At 32.5% G+C, this 19,304-nt stretch overlaps 1 protein-coding gene across 1 annotated transcript in view; it reads left to right on the forward strand.

The window, feature by feature from the left end:
- Positions 1 to 19,304, forward strand: part of LOC106459058 (glutamate receptor ionotropic, kainate 2-like) — a 185,850-nt gene that overhangs the window by 96,184 nt on the left and 70,362 nt on the right. The window contains exon 2 of the mRNA XM_022385436.1: positions 4,913 to 5,068. Coding sequence (XP_022241144.1) covers positions 4,913 to 5,068 — 156 coding nt within the window. The remainder of the gene's footprint in view (positions 1 to 4,912; positions 5,069 to 19,304) is intronic.

The following is a 19,304-nucleotide window of genomic DNA, read 5'->3' on the forward strand; positions in this document are numbered from 1 at the left end:
AAATATAATATCAGGGGACTACTATACTATCGTGAAATGTATTAGAACAATACCCTCCCCCTCATCCAAATGAGTATGTACCCTAAAAAAAAATTGCCTGGCTATTCATTCAGGTGAGTCGTGGAATGGGAACTCCTGGTGTAGAGAAATCTAACGAAGCTGGTACACGAAGTAAAAACTCTGAAACTTTTTTTCACGTTAATTTTACTTTTGTCTGGTCTAATTAGGCTTCGTGTGCATGTAATAACACCGTCTGCCAGAATTAACTCCCATGAGTGATAATTTATTATCTTATGAAAATCGGAAGAAAAAAAAGATATTTGAATAGCCGATTTAAAGCAATCTTGAAGTTCAGAAAGTAGAAGATTCAGGCTTAATTCCACTTTTTGATTTGACTTGAGAAGAATACCGATCATCCATGCTAAAATAATCAACAATCCAATTATTCCTGTCTTGTTATGATCAAACTGGATTAGGTACACTTTTTAAGCGGTATAACGGTTGGGTTAATAATGTGTTTTAGTACAAGTTAGAGTTGTAGATAATTACTCGATTAACAGAATAGTTTCTTCATTTATTAAACTCTCTTGTAGCTTCGTAAACAATTCTCTGTGATTTTGTGAATACATTTGAGAAAGAATGGTCTGTGACCTATTTCTTACGTGCTGGGCTATCGTACGGAAGGTCCAACGTTCGACCCGTGATATGTCACTGAACGTGCTCTCCCCTTTGAGCTATGAAACTTTATAAATGTGAAATTTAATTCTATTATGAAACTGAAAGTGCCTAAAGGTGGGTTCTTTGGCTGGTTATCCTTCCTCTGGTCAACAGTTGTAAGTTAGGGATGGTTACCGTATATCTGGGCCTTAAGCCCATATGTTGCATAAGGTTTCGTTCATGTTGAAAATACCAAATACGAGATGTTTGAGAAGACAAAACTCATATTAAACGAGTCCAGTTTGGGAAGTTTCGTATGTGTTTTGATATGATTTTTGGATTATTTGGTCATAAGACTAAGTTATAACATATCATTATAATTTAGTGTAAAGAACAGAAACGCTAAAACTGAAAACCATAAAGCAGAGCACAGCAGGAAAACCATAAAGCAGAACACAGCAGGAAAACCATAAAGCAGAACACAGCAGGAAAACCATAAAGCAGAGCACAGCAGGAAGCGTCGTTTCATAACGAATACTTGTTTTTTGATTGCCTATAGTAAATATCTAAACGTTTATTTGTTAAATACAGCGCAATGTTGTTTTGCAATGAATGCCTTTATTTTTCAATTGAAAAAGAAAATGTATAGTGTATTTACGCACACACCCGGTAGTTCAATAGTAAATTTAAGGGTATATAACGCCAAAATTCGGGGTTCGATCCTGGCGGTAAAGCAAGGCTCAGCTAATTCACTGTGAAGCGCTTTTAGCTCATCAACACAGAAGCACAGAAATATTTGTTCAAAATAAGGCCACGTGGTTTCCAAATGAATACTTCCTAAAATATCACACATACACACATTAATGATTATATATTTAAAACTTTGTTTATTGCTTTGGGAGAGACATTTAAGCTTTTATTCAAGTTGGAAAATAACTACTCCGATTACTGAACAGAAGAAAGTGTATAATCTATTGAAGAACTAGCTTATTTTATGCATCATCAAAACTTACCATGAAACTCATGAAGGGAAATATTCCAATTATTCGTAAATAATGTATTATTTAAAAACAAAGTGAACAAGTTTCTGACTGGTTTTCCAATTTTGAAAAAAACAAATCTATTGGATATATAGTAGATATAAGTAAGTATAGGACATCGTTAAAAGAAAAAAATCTATTGGATATACAGTAGATATAAGTAAGTATAGGAAATCGTCAAAAGAAAAAATCTATTGGATATACAGTAGATATAAGTAAGCATAGGAAATCGTCAAAAGAAAAAAATCTATTGGATATACAGTAGATATAAGTAAGTATAGGAAATCGTCAAAAGAAAAAATATATTGGATATACAGTAGATATAAGTAAGTATAGGACATCGTACCAAAGAAAAAAATCTATTGGATATACAGTAGATATAAGTAACTATAGGACATCGTTAAAAAAAAATCTATTGGATATACAGTAGATATAAGTAAGTATAGGACATCGTCAAAAATAAAAATAAAATCAAGGGATGCGAAACAATTGTTGTGAGTTGCTTCTTACTGCTAATATTATTATTATTATTTATGCAGTGTCAATTTAACACAGAAGATAACGGGGTTACAGCTGTGGGGCCACAAAAAAGCTTTGAAGACCTTGAGAAGTTTGGAAAAATACATACAGTTCCATTGATGGGCATCTAAAACTACATTAGCACCCCCACCACCAATTGGCTTAATCAGGCCTTGCATTTATGGCATGAGTTTCAGAATGGTATTATATGCCATGCTGTTAAGTGTGAATGTGTTTTATCATAATATTACTACTTATTACGCTCGCCCTACGAATGTATTGCAACCGGGTCCGTGTGTCTGATCGTGTTTCTGCGCGCGTATCTCGAAAACTAATAGACCGATGTATACGAAAATTTTACACAAAATGGGAAATCAGTTTGATCCGGATTCTGGATCACTTTTAAGCATATTTTATAATGGGGAGATAGGGCATTTTCGCGGTTTTCGATTAGTAACTCTGTTAAGTGTGATCGGATTTCTACCAAATTTCATGGACACATTAAGGCTGAGATTCCTCATCACATCACGCTACACAAAAAATAATCAGAATCGTTTGTCATTCTGATCTGAGAAGGAGTTTCTGAGTTTTCGAAGGTGAAGTTATCCAATATAAACGCATACCATCCCGAAAAGGAGCGGCAAGGCGAAGGTACATAATGTGATTGTTCTTGTTACTTAAGTTATGGCATGAATCTGATGATAATGTTGCACCGGACGTGGCCTAGTGATTAACTTGCTTGGACCGTGATGCTTGGAATTGTAGTGCTTCCGAAGGAGAATAAAGACGTGAGAAAGATAAGCTCTTTAGAGTTTCCTGTATTTGTAAGGATCAGATTAATATTTCTCATAAATATTTGAATTGTTTTTTTTTTGGTTTAATTTTTGAATACAACAAATAACTCGGGTTAATATGCGTAGATTATATAATTCTTAATAAACTAATATCACTAGACTAGGCTTAGCGATTCTTTGTACCATTATTATATTTAACCGTATCTTTCAATATTAATCTTTACATGTTCATACTAACATACAATCTTTTCTTCATTAATAAATTGCCCCCAGTGGCACAGCGGTATGTCTGCGGACTTACAACGCTAGAATCCGGGTTTCGATACCCGTGGTGGACAGAGCACAGATAGTCCATTGTGTAGCTTTGTACCTAATTACAAACAAACAATCATTAATAAAAAAAGAGGAAGAAGGGAGATGACTACAACTCCTTATAATACAAAGATTGTAGGCAGCAGTTTTCACACCACGGCCAAAGAGGCTTCAATGTCATTAAGCCCACTTTGAATTCAAACTAGTCCTAAACCTGTTCTTTAATAAATACTGAACATAGCTAGTGGACAACAGCCACGAGTTAAATGAGATAGTTTATGATACGGAATATGAGTATACTTTGGAAAAAAAAAAGAATGAAGAAAGTAGAATAAGGGAAATAGAAAAGGATAAAGGAGTGAAATGAAAATTTACCCTAAATCTTTTGTAATGGTCGACAAGTTGTTGTGTATGTATTTGTAGCTCTCTTATATTTGTACTAATTCACTACATGATTACATATAGATGTAATTACAATTACTATCTACTATATTATATTTATATATTAGTAAATATGCCATGTTTTTATTTTAGGTACCTTGTAGAGTTATTAGTTTAGTAGGCTTATAATGTTTCCATATCAAGTACAGAATTAGTTAATGTTTTATTACAAACGGAGTTATCGGGTTCAGATATAAGCAAGAGTGCAGTGTTATTATGTGTTAATTATAGATGTAGTGTTTAGCTTAACTATAATTAATAGTTACCGTGTGTACTAACACTGTATTAATTATTGACTAATGTTAGAATTAGCTGGAACTTTGTTTTAATACGTATACAAGGAATCAATTCTGAAACAGTGCTTAATCTATTTGTAAGGTCAATCCCAGAGTTAGCCACCTGGATCTCAACACTAGGATGGTTGAATGGCTGTAATGTGCAATATACAATAACAGCTTAGACTTGGTACCAGATAGTGTCACACATGTTGACACATCATTAAGTGGAGAGGACACTTCGTCACACTCTGTTAACAGAGGGTATAAACAACACGGAGATTTTTAGTTGCCGTTTATAAGAAGGGTTTATCGGTGTATGGTCCTGCGCCAGGGAGGGTTCTTGGTGGTAGGAGGATATTTTGTTTACCAATTTCGTCAGTGTGCGCCCACCTTAAGAACGACAACCCACATTTTAATAGATTACTGGTTCACCCTCACTCACCTACCTTGTTAGGGCTAGGAACAGAAGTTATGAACAATGGGTGGTTAATGCATTGCCTTAAGATAATGATATGTTTTTCTTAAATGCGCCAAGACTAGTTTCTACTGGAACAACAAAGATTGTGCACTCAGCTTTTAGTCGGTAAATATGCGTAGCGTTTGTTTCTAAGAGAAATGAATCTGATTGTTATCATTCAACAATATTGCAAATAGAAAACTGAAACCCCAAACAGAATTCGAAAAGGCCCAACTGCTTGTAAAGGAGGACGCCTAATTACCCTATCAAGTTATTCGCTTCGAACTCTCACTTTTGAAATGACTGATTTATTGAACGGAAGTAAAACATATTATATTAGTCTAAACTAAGAGCCAACATTTAGTGGTGCAGCAATTAATAACAGAATAATATATTTTTTTCTCTGACTTTTAGGTGGTCTCTTCGAGTCTGGTGACGAAGTTTTACAATCGGCATTCCGCTACGCTGTAGATCGAGTAAACTCAGACAATTCTTTGCTACCTAATTCTCGGCTATCGGCTAACATCCAGCAGCTCGAGCATCAAGATAGTTTCCAAGCATCCCGCAAGGGTGCGTATATTATATTTATGCCAACCTTCTAATATTCTATAAATTTATTGTGTAAAAACAAGATATTTTAAACATTAGACTTGAGTTTATTTTGCAGTTTGAAATTAATTTCCAGTTCTGTATATGTAACCTAAAATACCAATATTTATATCCTAAGTGAACAGCTGAGATTTTAACATCTTGAATAAATATATTTTTAAGAAAGGTCAGGTTTAAGTGTCCTCCATGTCCCCCTTCAAAACAACTTTGATAGTGTAACGAGGTTGTCACTCAGTTATTTTAGTGAAATGTTTCTTTGATAATCCAATATCGGTAAGTCACAATTTGTTTAAATATTCTACTTTATTTTGAAATGTTTCTACAAAAACAAAAATATCCATCCTCAGTAAGTCAGAAGATCGGAGAAGAAGGAAGTTTCTTGAGATTATCTAAACAAAGTAAGTCAGATGATCAGTAAGATTTCTTTACTCTGTCGTTAATCCATTACATCAGATGATCAGTAAGATTTCTTTACTCTGTCGTTAATCCATTACATCAGATGATCGGTAAGATTTCTTTACTCTGTCGTTAATCCATTACATCAGATGATAGGTAAGATTTCTTTACTCTGTCGTTAATCCATTATTTGTTGATTGGCAAGATTTCTTTATTCTGTCTTTAATCCATTATCTGTTGATTGGCAAGATTTCTTTATTCTGTCTTTAATCCATTATCTGTTGATTGGCAAGATTTCTTTATTCTGTCTTTAATCCATTACATCAGTTAATCGGTAAGATTTCTTTACTCTGTCGTTAACCAATTATCTGTTGATTGGTAAGTTTTCTTTACTCTGTCGTTAATTCATTACATCAGATGATTGGTAAGATTTCTTTACTCTGTCGTTAATCCATTACATCAGTTGATTGGTAAGATTTCTTTACTCTTTCGTTAATCCATTATTTATTCATTGGTTAGATTTCTTTACTTTGTCGTTAATCCATTACATCAGATGATTGGTAAGATTTCTTTACTCTGTCGTTAATCCATTATATCAATTAATCGGTAAGATTTCTTTCTTCTGTCCTTAATCCATTATCTGTTGATTGGTAAGATTTCTTTACTCTGTCGCGAATCCATTGCTTGTTGATTAGTAAGCTTTCTTCACTCTGTCGTTAATCCATTATCTGTTAATTGGTAAGATTTCTTTAGTCTATCGTTAATCCATTACATTAATTAATCGGTGAGATTTCTGTACAATGTGGTTAATCCATCATTTGTTCATTGGTTAGATTTTTTTACTCTGTCGTTAATCCATTACATCGGTTGATCGGTAAAATTTCTTTACTCTGTCGTTAATCCATTATCTGTTGATTGGCAATATTACTTTACTCTGTCGTTAATCCATTATCTGTTGATTGGTGATATTTCTTTACTCTGTCGTTAATCCATTGTATCAGATGATTGGCAAGATTTTTTTACTCTGTCGTTAATCCATTATTTGCTGATTGGTGAAATTTCTTTACTTTGTCATTAATCCGTTACATGAGTTGATCGCTAAGAGTTCTTTACTCTGTCATTAATCCATTACATCAGTTAATCGGTAAGATTTCTTTACTCTGTCGTTAATACATTACATCAGATGATTGGCAAGATTTCTTTACTCTGTCGTTAATACATTACATCAGATGATTGGCAAGATTTCTTTACTCTGTCGTTAATCCATTATTTTCTGATTCGTGAGATTTCTTTACTCTACATTAATCCATTACATGAGTTAATCGCTAAGAGTTCTTTTCTCTGTCATAATCCATTACATCAGTTAATCGGTAAGAGTACTTTTCTATGTCGTTAATCCATTACATCAGTTAATCGGTAAGATTTTTTTTACTCTGTCGTTAATCCATTATTTGCTGATTGGTGAGATTTCTTTACTCTGTCATTAATCCGTTACATGAGTTGATCGCTAAGAGTTCTTTACTCTGTCGTTAATCCATTGCATCAGTTGATTGGTGAGATTTCTTTACTCTGTCGTTAATCCATTACGTCAGATGATTAGCAAGATCTTTTTACTCTGTCGTTAATCCATTATTTTCTGATTCGTGAGATTTTTTACTCTACATTAATCCATTACATGAATTAATCGCTAAGAGTTCTTTACTCTGTTATAATCTATTACATCAGTTAATCGGTAAGAGTATTTTTCTATGTCGTTAATCTATTACATCAGTTAATCGGTAATATTTCTTTTTCTCTGTCGTTAATCAACTTTCTGTTGATTGGTAAGATTTATTTACTCTGTCGTTAATCCATTACATCAGTTAATCGGTAAGATTTCTTTATTCTGTCGTTAATTCATTATCTGGGTATTGACAAAATTTATTTACTCTGTCGTTAATCCATTATCTGTTGATTGGTGAGATTTCTTTATTCTGTCGTTAATTCATTACATCAGTTAATCGGTAAGATGTCTTTACTCTGTCGTGAATCCATTTTCTGTTGATTGATAATATTTCTTTACTCCGTTGTTAATCCATTAAATTAGAAATTTGGCAAGAGTTCTTTACTCTATTGTTAATCCATTTTCTGTTGATTGGTAAGATTTCTTTACTCTTTCGTTAATCCATTAAATTAGATGATTAGCAAGATTTGTTTATTCTATTGTTAATCCATTACATCAATTGATCGGTAAAATTTCTTCACTCTTTTTTTAACCCTATCACTATCCAATGCATCACGTGTTTCACAGGACATAATGCTAAAGTACATGAGTATCACAGCTACATTTATTTGATATGTAGCTAATGCTCGTGAACGTGGGAATAAGAACTGGTAGTTTGGTTCAACGTATGAAATTAACGATGATAGGTTAAGTTACTTTCACTCAAAAGAAAATGTAAACCTAGAACAAATACAACAATTTTCGTATTAATTCTTTACATTTTCATCAGCCGTTACACTAATTTTCCAACAGATAAATAATGTTTATAAGTTTAGAAAAAACAAGCTTTATGAGTGCATTAACAATATAAGACACAGGGAAAGGACTAATCCATTATATCAAATGTCAATAAGACTTCTTCACTTTTTTCTTAATGCATTAAATCAGATGGTCGATAGGATTTCTTCACTTTAGTCTTAATACATTAAATCAGATGATCGTCAGAGTTCTTCGCTCTATTTTTAATCCTTTGAATCAGAAGTTCGGCGAAATTTCATCACGATTTGCCCCCTAGTGGTACAGCAGTATGTCTGCGAAGTTGCAACGCTAGAATCCGGGTTACGATACCCGTGGTGGTCAGAGCACAGATAGACCATTGTGTAGCTTTGTGGTTAATTATAAACAACAAACAACATCATCACGATTTCCCACAGACAGGAAATCAGAATAGGCTAAGTTAGAAATACAAACGGACAGACATTGCATCTAATGAACTCAAGGTTCAGCATTTGCAACCATTCAATATCCCCGAATTACTTCAGTAATTAAACTGATAAACCACATACATCTTGATAAAACACGTGAACATTGTAAAGAACAATAAGAAATAAAATAGTTAAGCTTGGATAGCAAGATAATGACATTCAAAGTTGAGGACTTTATTTTCAAGTTACGTCAGCTCTCATCAGTCTAGTTATTATCAAACTTCATAATATAGGAACATTTACATTTCTCTTCTTTGCCTTTTATGATGTCTTCAGAATATGCAATTCTTTGAGCTGCGAAGATTTCTATTTTAACTAAAACCCTATAATTGTGTCTGCATTTGGATTTGGTATTGAACATTTAAGTGTATCTATTAAACAGTGATATACGAGTATAACTCTGTGTGTGTGTGTTTATTTTATTACATATTTTATCTTCTCACATTAACCAATGCTGCCTGATTGAGAGAGTTTCCGCCACTCTTTACTTACAACCTGTTGGAAACATTCAAACTCCTAAGTCGTATTAATTTTAGATCTTCTGAATCAGCTTAACGGGCTCAGTAAAATAAATAAAGAAGAGTCTTGCGCAAATAGCGATTTACTTGGCAAACACTCTTTTCGTCGGTAAAGCCTGCCAAAAAGCAAAAAGATAAACAAAAGTTGGCCATTCAAGGACGCTGAGCAGTGACACGCAAATATTTAATTATTCTGATTTAAAATTGGCTTTATTAACATATTCACTAACAAGATGATAAATTAAATCATTAAAAAACTAAAATCATAAATAAAGTTCAAAAATAAATAACCTACTAGACATTTTGGGAACTGGTCGACAAAAGTAAGCAAGCTGAGTTATCTTAATTCTTTCACCCAAATCCAGCTTGATCCGGTCAGGTTAAAAGTCTCTTATCTTGTTTGATCAACTGAAAGATACAAGAGTTTCTTGTAAAAGTTGTTTCGTCACTTACGTTAGTATTTTTCTTCTTTACTAAATATTTCACAAAGTTTGTTTGTTTGTTTGAAGTTAAGCACAAAGCTACACAATGGGCAATCTGTGCTCTGCCCACCACGGGTATCGTAACCCGGATTCTAGCGTTGCAACTTCGCAGACATACTGCTGTACCACTAGGGGGCAAATCGTGATGAAATTTCGCCGAACTTCTGATTCAAAGGATTAAGAATAGAGCGAAGAACTCTGACGATCATCTGATTTAATGCATTAAGAAAAAAGTGAAGAAGTCTTATTGAGATTTGATATGATGGGGGGGGGGGCTTTTCACAAATAACAACAACTTGCTCATCCTTTCAGCAGGATTCTAAGAGCAATTATTATTATCAATAGTTAAGACTGATATATAACGATATTTTCTTCAGATGAGGGGATTAGATTAGATCTGTATCTTATTTTCACTCGCCTCTTTCTTTTAAGAAAAAATATGCTTAAAAAGCGTGGTATATCTTTCTCTGTCTATTTGTCTGCAGAAATGGCCCATAAAAAAAAAGACAGTTCAAGCAGTCTTGCGTCTTTGCCACCTAGTGGCATAGTGGTAAGTCTACGGAATTATAACGTTAAAAAACCAAATTTCGATACCCGTGGTGGGCGAAGCACAGATAGCCCATTGTGTAAGGTTTTACTTAACTACAAACAAATATATTTTTTATCCAATACTTTTTCGAGAAAGTTATAACAGATTTTTAAAATTTAAGACACAAATGCCATGCTCATATCGAAAAGTAATTAATTAAATCAGTCAGTGCTTCATTTCTGCCGGATCTCTTAATATTTGAGATCCGAAATTTGCTTTGAATTGTTTGAATATAAAAGAGGAAATACTATAATCACTTATCTGATATCTGACTGACGTAGTCAACTACATTACTCCACTCCAACCTCATCCCAAGTAATAGTTTTAATAATCTTCTAAAACTGCACCTTGTTTTCTAGTAATTAAGCATTGAACGCAGTAGTACTGTCTGCCTATTTAAACTATGCATTGTATTGTGGTGAGAAAATAAATTTCAAACTCCATTAACATTAATTAAACTGATAAAAAGTTATAGGCATGGCCAGGTGGTTGGGTCGCGGGTTCGAATCCCCGTCCCACCAAACATGCTCGCCCTTTCAGCCGTGGAAGGGGGGTTATAATTTGACGGTCAATCCCATTATTCGTTGATAAAAGGTTAGTCCAAGAGTTGGCGCTGAATGGTGATGACTAACTGCCTTCCCTCTAGTATTTTACTGCTAAATTAGGGACGTGTAGCTTTACACGAAATTCATAACAACAAACAAAAATTTATAGAAATACTAACCGGGCTTAATAAGAAATGCTATAAATGGATAGTGCGGGCCGCCCCTTCAAGTACGTTGAACCTTAGCGTAAGAACAGTTCGTCCGATGCAAAGGTAACCATACTACGTGCAATGTGGAACGGTTATTCAGAGTGTTTATCCGTCTAAACACGATCTTTGGAGGATCCACTTGAGTCCCTCTACCAAGTTTCATCGTAATTATTTCAACCAGTTCCTTACATTAAAGAAGAATGACAATGAAAACACATCTAAAATGTAACTTATTAGACATATCCAGAAATGAGGCAATAATGACATAAAAACTAGAAGAATATTGACAGGGATTCAAAATTAAGGTTGAATAATATATTTACGAATAAAAAAAAACAGGTAAGAAAAACATGTTTGAAACTTATTTGAAATTTATTTATTTTATAACATACTCGTACATTTTAATTAATTATTAAAAACATTTAAAGAAAATGTATTAGTATACTATGAAATAATTAAAACTAGAAGGAATTTCATAAATACACTTAAAGCTCAGATTAATAAAAGCATAATATAAAACTATAAGAGCATGGGTAGGAACACTTGGAACTGAGAATCATCCTGTAATATTAGCATGTTTGGTGGGACGGGGATTCGAACCCGGCTGAAAGGGCGGTGGGGGCGTTATAATGTGACGGTCAATCCCACTATTCGTTGGTAAAAGAGTAGCTCAAGAGTTGGCGGTGGGTGGTGATGACTAGCTGCCTTCCCTCTACTCTTACACTGCTAAATTAGGGACTGCTAGCGCAGATAGCCCTCGTGTAGCTTTGCGCGAAATTCAAAAACAAACAATACTTCATATTGGTTCCTCTTCGGTCATTCATCTTTTGCATGTGAATAGAAACAGTGACGATCAATACTGATTTTTCCAGCACCATTAATATATAAATAAACGTTGATTTCACTGAAAATTTAGCTTCATAATATGCAAAAACCATTTATTTGAAACACTTGATATTAACATATTGCCTGAATACAATATAAGAGACGTCTATATTTGAAACTTAATTCTATTAGTACTGCTTCAGCTTGGTCTGAAAACAAGAACCATATATTTGAAACATTTAGCTCTACAGCCAAGTTAGTAAACAAGAGCGACTGTTATTCAGTGAAGTCATGGTTCGAGGCCTGTTGGAGCAAAAATTCACTCCGCATTTTGGGACATGGGTGATCTATAAGGTGACAGTTAAATACAACTATTGTGACTAGTTTGACCGATCACAATATCGTAGCCCAAAAGTTAGCAGGGGTTCCTGTTAACTAACTGCTTTCTCTCTGGTCTATCAATCGAGAATTAATGATACCAATACGAAAATTAATGACACTAATAGCCCATCGTGTAGCTTTAAACGGATATTCTGTAAAATAACAAATAACTACCTACGTTATACATTTAATACTACCAGTCCTGCCTCATTAAAAATTACCTTTCATGTACACGTTAAAACAACACAGTATGATGTAAACATACTTAAATGTTGTTTATTTTTCAGATTCCCAACTACTGTACATAAAGAAAAGTGTCTTGCGTTGTGTTTATTTCTATCATACCGCCTTAATCCACTTAATTGCAAAGAAATTTAAATAATTAATCAGAAATACTTTTATGGTACGATTTCATGTATCTGGCAGTTCTGCTAAATAACCATTAATGTTTTATTAGGAAACTTAAAAGATATCAGATTAGCTGTAGCTTCTGAAAGGAAAACTAAAGACTAATGTGATAATGCATATAACTTTTAAGTACACATTCTCATGCTAGTTACTTAACTTCGTAAGGTTCAGCTCTTCAAAAAATGTTGGTACTTTGAACAAAAGTAAAGAAAAGCAGAAACTATTTTTTCATTAAAATGTTTAAGTTATAAAATAATGTATGAATTTCTAAGAAAAAGTATTTTAAATCATATAAAATTCTATAAATATTGAAAATTAAACATAATATAATAACTCCACAATCTATGAGCATTTTGTTTATACTAAACCGTTTAATATTACTACTAGTTGGATGTATCGTAGTTAGTATTCTGAGGAAAGATCGTAGTGTTTCGTGTTAAGATTATATCCAAAATGTATTTTTGTAATCTATAATGTATTCCTACATTTCAGCATTTTAATAAAGTCTCCACCTGGAGTCACATTTCTAGCATTATCCTTTGTGGGAAGGATTCTTCAGGCTATCGGATCTGCATCTGTGTTCACTCTGGGCTATGTCATCATTGCTAACGAATTTACTAAACATCGTGCAACAGCACTGGTGGGAAGAATTGCCTTTTAAAATCTCAACTGTACAATATTATTGTGAATAATATATAAACTATGATTAATTATCATTTTGAAAAATATAACCTGACTAAACATCTTGGAAAATGCTCATGACTCTTAAGTGACTGCATTTCGCTCAGGGAGGACGTTTTTAAAAAAACAGTAAGAAATAAAGTTAATATTCATAAAACATTCTGAATATGAATTATTTCCTTTCGTAAGGTATTGTCAAAACTCGTGATTTGAGACATCTTATTCAGTTAAATTCTAATTAAAGTGACTTTTGAGAAAAATAATATAAAACCTATCAGGCTAATGTTGGCTAACGATAAGTGATTGCTTCGAAATTACATTTCTGTTTACAAACTAATGTATTTAAGTTTGTAATTTTGAATCTTTTTTTGGCTTCATTTCGTGTTTAGTGGTTATATGCATAGTAAATTTAGTGGTTATATATGTTTACTGTTATACTTAAAATTTTTTAACATATTTCTGTAATTGAATTATGTGAACTATTCTATTAACATGACGCCTGTACCATAGAAAACTAATATTTTTATTAACTGTGGCATACATAACTTTTTAAAATCAAACACTATTTTCATAGTAGATTTTACTAATCGACAGCTTATGTTGTTAGGTTTACCGTGTAAAATACTAGAAGTAACAAGTTTTTCAGTTTAAAAAATCAATAACTTCTTAGAGCATGATATTTGATGATATCTGTGTAACATGATTTAACAGAAAACTTAATTGAATACACATCATTATTTAATTTTAATCTCAACAGTACTTGAGATACTTACAGTAAACTGTAAATCTACATCTTCTGTATTCTTGAACTAACACCTCAATAACTAGTTTGACAAAATACGGTAAAAGTGCCAATATTTAATTCTAGTACTCTCTTTGGACACTCTGGTGCGTGTGTCTTTTATGGATGTCAAAAACAATTCTCTCATTGTTATATACTAAACAAATCCGCAGCAATTACGAGAGAAAAATGCAAAATAAAGATTCCTAAATTTTAAGAAAATTGAAAACGATAGCCTGAATTCGGCCTTTAAAGTATCTTACACAAATGAAATTTAAAATTACCAACCGGCTTTGAAAACACACTGTCTACTGTAGTGACGTTGAAACAGTTATACGTCTACGATTCAAATGAGTCTTGGAGCTATATAAGACCCTGGAAGTTGTTTTGAAGTAAAATATTTTGCTATTTTTTATGCTATAACAACTTAACCACTTTCAAATGTGTCACCACAGAAACCAATTACGAAAAAAATTATATGTCTCTGAGACAATTATAGTTTGTTTGATTTCTCATCTGCTCTAAACTTCCCTAATTTAGAAGTGATAGATTAGAAGGAAGGAAGCTAATCAACAACGCCAATCACCAACTCTTGAGATACTCGTTTACCAACGAAAAGTGGATTGACCGTCACATTATAACGCCTCCACGGCTCAAAGGCGAAGCACGTTCAATGAAGGGATTTGAACCCGCGACACGCAGATTACGAATCCAACGCCCTAATAATCAGACCACGATAGACTCTACCCTTATATTGCTGAGACACATGCATATTTATTAATATTGTGTTCTTGAGTATCAGTAGAAGGCTACATTGCACAAAGACAGGTATTAACATTGTACTTTCAAGTTTCCTTCTGGATATGGCCTTGTAGCATAAATAGTATTTTTTTGTTCCAAGGGTGTGTAAGACTGAGGTAATATGATGACTGCTTCATCCGAAATCATCAAGGCTACTCATGTAAACTTCATCCACTACGCTCGCTATGCAACTCTCCCAGAACACAGACTACACTAAGGAAAGTTTACAGCTTTCTATGTTAACCAATAAATGTTGGGAAGTTCCATCAATACTACCAGAATTGGTAATTGGATGTCTAAACTGCTCTTCGTCACCAGGTCTCATCCTTGTTACCATGTGCTTCTGTAACTGGGAAGTAACGAGTATAAGTTGAGACTCGGTAGCTGAAATTTCCTTAATCACTCCCAGTCTTTCTAATCTTGGAGTGGATCTATAATACAGACATAGCTCTTACAAATATTTATAAATGCCCGTCGTCTTGTAAAAGGTCTCTCCTAGTGCTTGCTACACTCTTAGGTCTACATCTCAACCACAGCACTTTACTCTCTACTATACATTAAATATGGTCGCAGGATGTTTTATTTTATTATGATGATGATTTACAAACTTTAAAGTGACTCAAGTAGAACAAATATTAAGCTATTAAATAAATTTTGCATTAACAAACGTTTCCTCGAGATAACAAACATAACTTACACTGTGATTTTCATGTACATTGATTTCCAATAAGTAAGTTACATGTAGTTTGCTATAAGTAGCAGATTTCAGAAATGTTGATCAGAGAAGAAATCAAAATGGACCACAAATAAATGACGTAAACACACGTGTATGAGTAAAGGAAATCTTAATTTATGTTAAAGAGAAATATGTAACTAGAGTTAATAGCGAGAAACATTGGTGTATGAAATACGTAAGTGAAATTTTACTTTATAGAATTTACAACTGGTTTAAAAACGTATCATTTCTCTGTAAGCTATATTTCTGTTACTAGCAATTAAGATTCAAAAAAGTAAAAACAAATTGTGTATTATATTTACACGACTTAAAATATATGGTGTTAAAAAGGAATTTCATTATAATATAAAGGACATTAAAGTGCAATAATGGTACTTTATATTTTATAGGCCTCCCTTGAAATGTTCTACGGTTTGGGAATCACTATGGGACCTGCGATTGGAGGGGCCCTCTATGAGGTAAATGTGTTCTTAATTTTACGTGTGAAACAAGTTAAATTACCTCGCACCTGGTGACTTTTCTATAGCGTACATTTCGATATTATTATTTGTAAGTTACAAAATGTGGTTCTATGTTAAACACAGTTGTTGTTTTTTCTGCTTATCTAAATTATCACCAATCAAGTATCGAAATGAAACATCTTAGCATATTGCTTGCTTTCACTTAGGTCATTCGGACTCAACACACTTTAGGCTATCCAAAATATATGTTTTCAACCGATACTAAAATCACAAAAGTTTGAAACAACAACATCCAATTATTATTTACTGTTAATTTTATCTGTTTCGATTAATAAAGTCATTAATAGTATAAATGATATAACGTCAAAGCATGATTGAGAAAAGTGTCCAAATCTTCAAACACTTATACATCAGACGTCTTCAATTTGCCACCAATATGGAATAGTGGTGCATGTTAGTTCCTGCTTCAGGAATGTCTACTGCTGACAGTTTAGACATTGAGGGAGTCATCTGCATACTTATTGATACTGTGTTCTTGAGTAGCAGCAGAATGATTAATAAGGTTATTAATAATATAAATGATAAAACGTCAAAACATGTTAAAATAGCCTACTTAAAGAAATAATTGGAGTATTTTATTCTGAAATTTTTTTTAAATAATAAGATTATTCCTCATAGTTCCTTTCATACCATAAATACAAAACAACTTATGAATATATTGAACATCTTAGAAACTAATTATAACAATTTTATAGAACTTTCAAAAATAAAATATTTATGCCTACAAATAAACTAATTAAGCTAGTCAACATTCTTACAGTATTGGTTATCTTGGTTTTCAGGTTGGAGGTTACATGCTACCGTTTTTCCTCCTTGGAGGAATTATGTTGTGTTTATTTGCAATCATGGTCTACTTCTTACCAGAAACAGGTGAGAGAAATTAAGTTCCGCTATCTACTTAAATCGTATTATAATTAACTCATCCTATGTTAAACATCTGTGTTGTGAGACTCTAATTTATTATTGTTTCACTGAATTAATACATAAACTGGTTTTCAAAATAAACCTAACCATTTTAATAACTTTCTTAGAATCAGTTTTGTTTGAAACAGGTGAGAGAAATTAAGCTCCGCTATCTACTTAAATCTTATTATAATTAACTCATCCTATGTTAAACATCTGTGTTATGAGACTCTAATTTATGATTGTTTCACTGAATTAATACATAAACTGGTTTTCAAAATAAACCTAACCATTTTAATAACTTTCTTAGAACCAGTTTTGTTTGATTAATATGATTTAAAAATCCTTTGTTTTCAATACGTTATTTCACAAGTTTTTATTTGTGACATAGTCATTTATACTAGATTTTTTCTCTTTCTGCCTCTTATTGTCAATCAGAATATGCCACTCAAGAAAACAAATGTGAACTTTTGAAGATTATTCTCAACCCTTCTTTTATTGTGGCTATGTTAAATATCTTAACAGGCTTCCTTATCGTGGGCTTTAATGAGGCTACCCTGGAGCCTCACATTAGACAGGTAGGTTACATTCAGTTATTTGTTTCGGTTCCAAGAGTTGCTTGGTATCATATTGGAGACATCACATTGGAAATATGGAACAGTCAATCCGTATTAAAAAATCAGTTATGACTTACATTACTATCAATTATATACATTTTTTTCTATCGTAATGTTTAATTTTCCTTTGACGTAACAAGTGAACGAATATAACTGTGTATTAACTGCTTGTTTATTTTTTCGCACAAATGGACCACTTGCGATCGGTCTACCGAAGAGGTTCGAACCTTGGAATTTTCGTTACTATTCCGTACAGACCCACCGGAAGACTACATTGATTAGAGCTAATTAAATATCAGTGTGAAAACTCACATTTCTATTTATACTATTATATAACACTCAAAACCTCACAGTTACATTATTATTATTATTTTAATAGATCTAGTTGCAGTTTGTCAGCCTGTTTTGAATATTAATTTAGTTTTAAACGTTTATAAGAAAGGCTATTGCTATTCACAAGATATTTTGAAGAAAAATGTTTTGAAAGATGTATATCGATATATATATATATATATATGTATATATATCATATATCAATTCAGTTACTTTACCTGGGCTTCGAAACCTTAGCACCATTAGCGACCAGTATAATATCAAAGCAAAATATATATATATGAATTAAAACATTTAATGCTTTATAAATAGATGGGAAAAAGATAGAGATTGAAATCCAATTAAAGTTCCATGTATCAAGAAATCAAATAGCATATCAACGAAGGCAAGTTTTATCCTTGTCTGAGGTATTGTGTGTTTATTTCGTTTAGTTTGATCTAGCCCCATCGGTTGTTGGACTAATATTTATTGTTTCTGGTGGAATATATGCAGCTGGAACTCTTGTCTGGGGACATGTTTTTGACAAAACTGTGAGTGTATCTAATTCATTTAAATTATTGTATTTATACACATAAATCTTTTTTATAAACATGAATTAATATATTTAACTTAAAATCTAACCAGTATGTTTGATTAAAAAGCAAAGAACATTTCAATTTTGATAAATGTTGATATTTAGTTTTCAGAAATGCATTTACAAACTGGCACTTCATCCAAAAAAAAAATACTATTTGCACCAAATCTCCGTTAAATTAAAACAGACTTTCATTAAACTTATGTTTTTGCTTTCCAGCCTGATTCTTGCTTTCCATTATATATATCCAGCATTGTCTGCATAACTACTTTATTATTTCTTGGACCTGCACCTTTTATTCCTCTGAAAATGTAAGTTTAATCACACAGTATACATTATTACTGTTATGTGTTTCCAAATCTCGTGATGTGTTTTATTTTTCAAACTTTTTTTCTCTCTATGTAGTCCAGGAAATACATTTAGAGGCTTAGATATATTTTTAGTTGTAAGTTCCTCTAACTTATTTTCTGCCGTTAAAGTACTGATCATAAAATGCTCTTTATGCTTTATACTGTGTTACACCTTGCATCAGTTTCAAAGTGGAAGATGCATGTAAAAACTTCTTTTAAAAAACAACAATAACAACTAAATATATCATTAAAAAATCTAATCATAAAGAACACAATTGAAAAAATAGAGAGTAATTTAATAATTGTATTGTAGTATATCTCATAAAAATTATTTAGGCACAAATAATACATTGTTCTTAATCAACTCTGAAAATACAAATACACTTTCATATAAGTTTCCTTGCAAAAATTAAGTTGTATCAACTGTAAAACTAAATATTCAGCAACTGATAACCTACACTCAGAATTTTTAGATCATATGTTCTATTCTAATTTTATTTGAAATTAAAAACAATAATAAACAGGCTATGATGAAGAACTGTCACAAAACATGGTAATAGGTATCATCAGTTTTAGGCCC

This window comes from Limulus polyphemus, unplaced genomic scaffold (assembly GCF_000517525.1).
Source record: "Limulus polyphemus unplaced genomic scaffold, Limulus_polyphemus-2.1.2 Scaffold553, whole genome shotgun sequence".
NCBI lineage: Eukaryota > Metazoa > Arthropoda > Merostomata > Xiphosura > Limulidae > Limulus > Limulus polyphemus.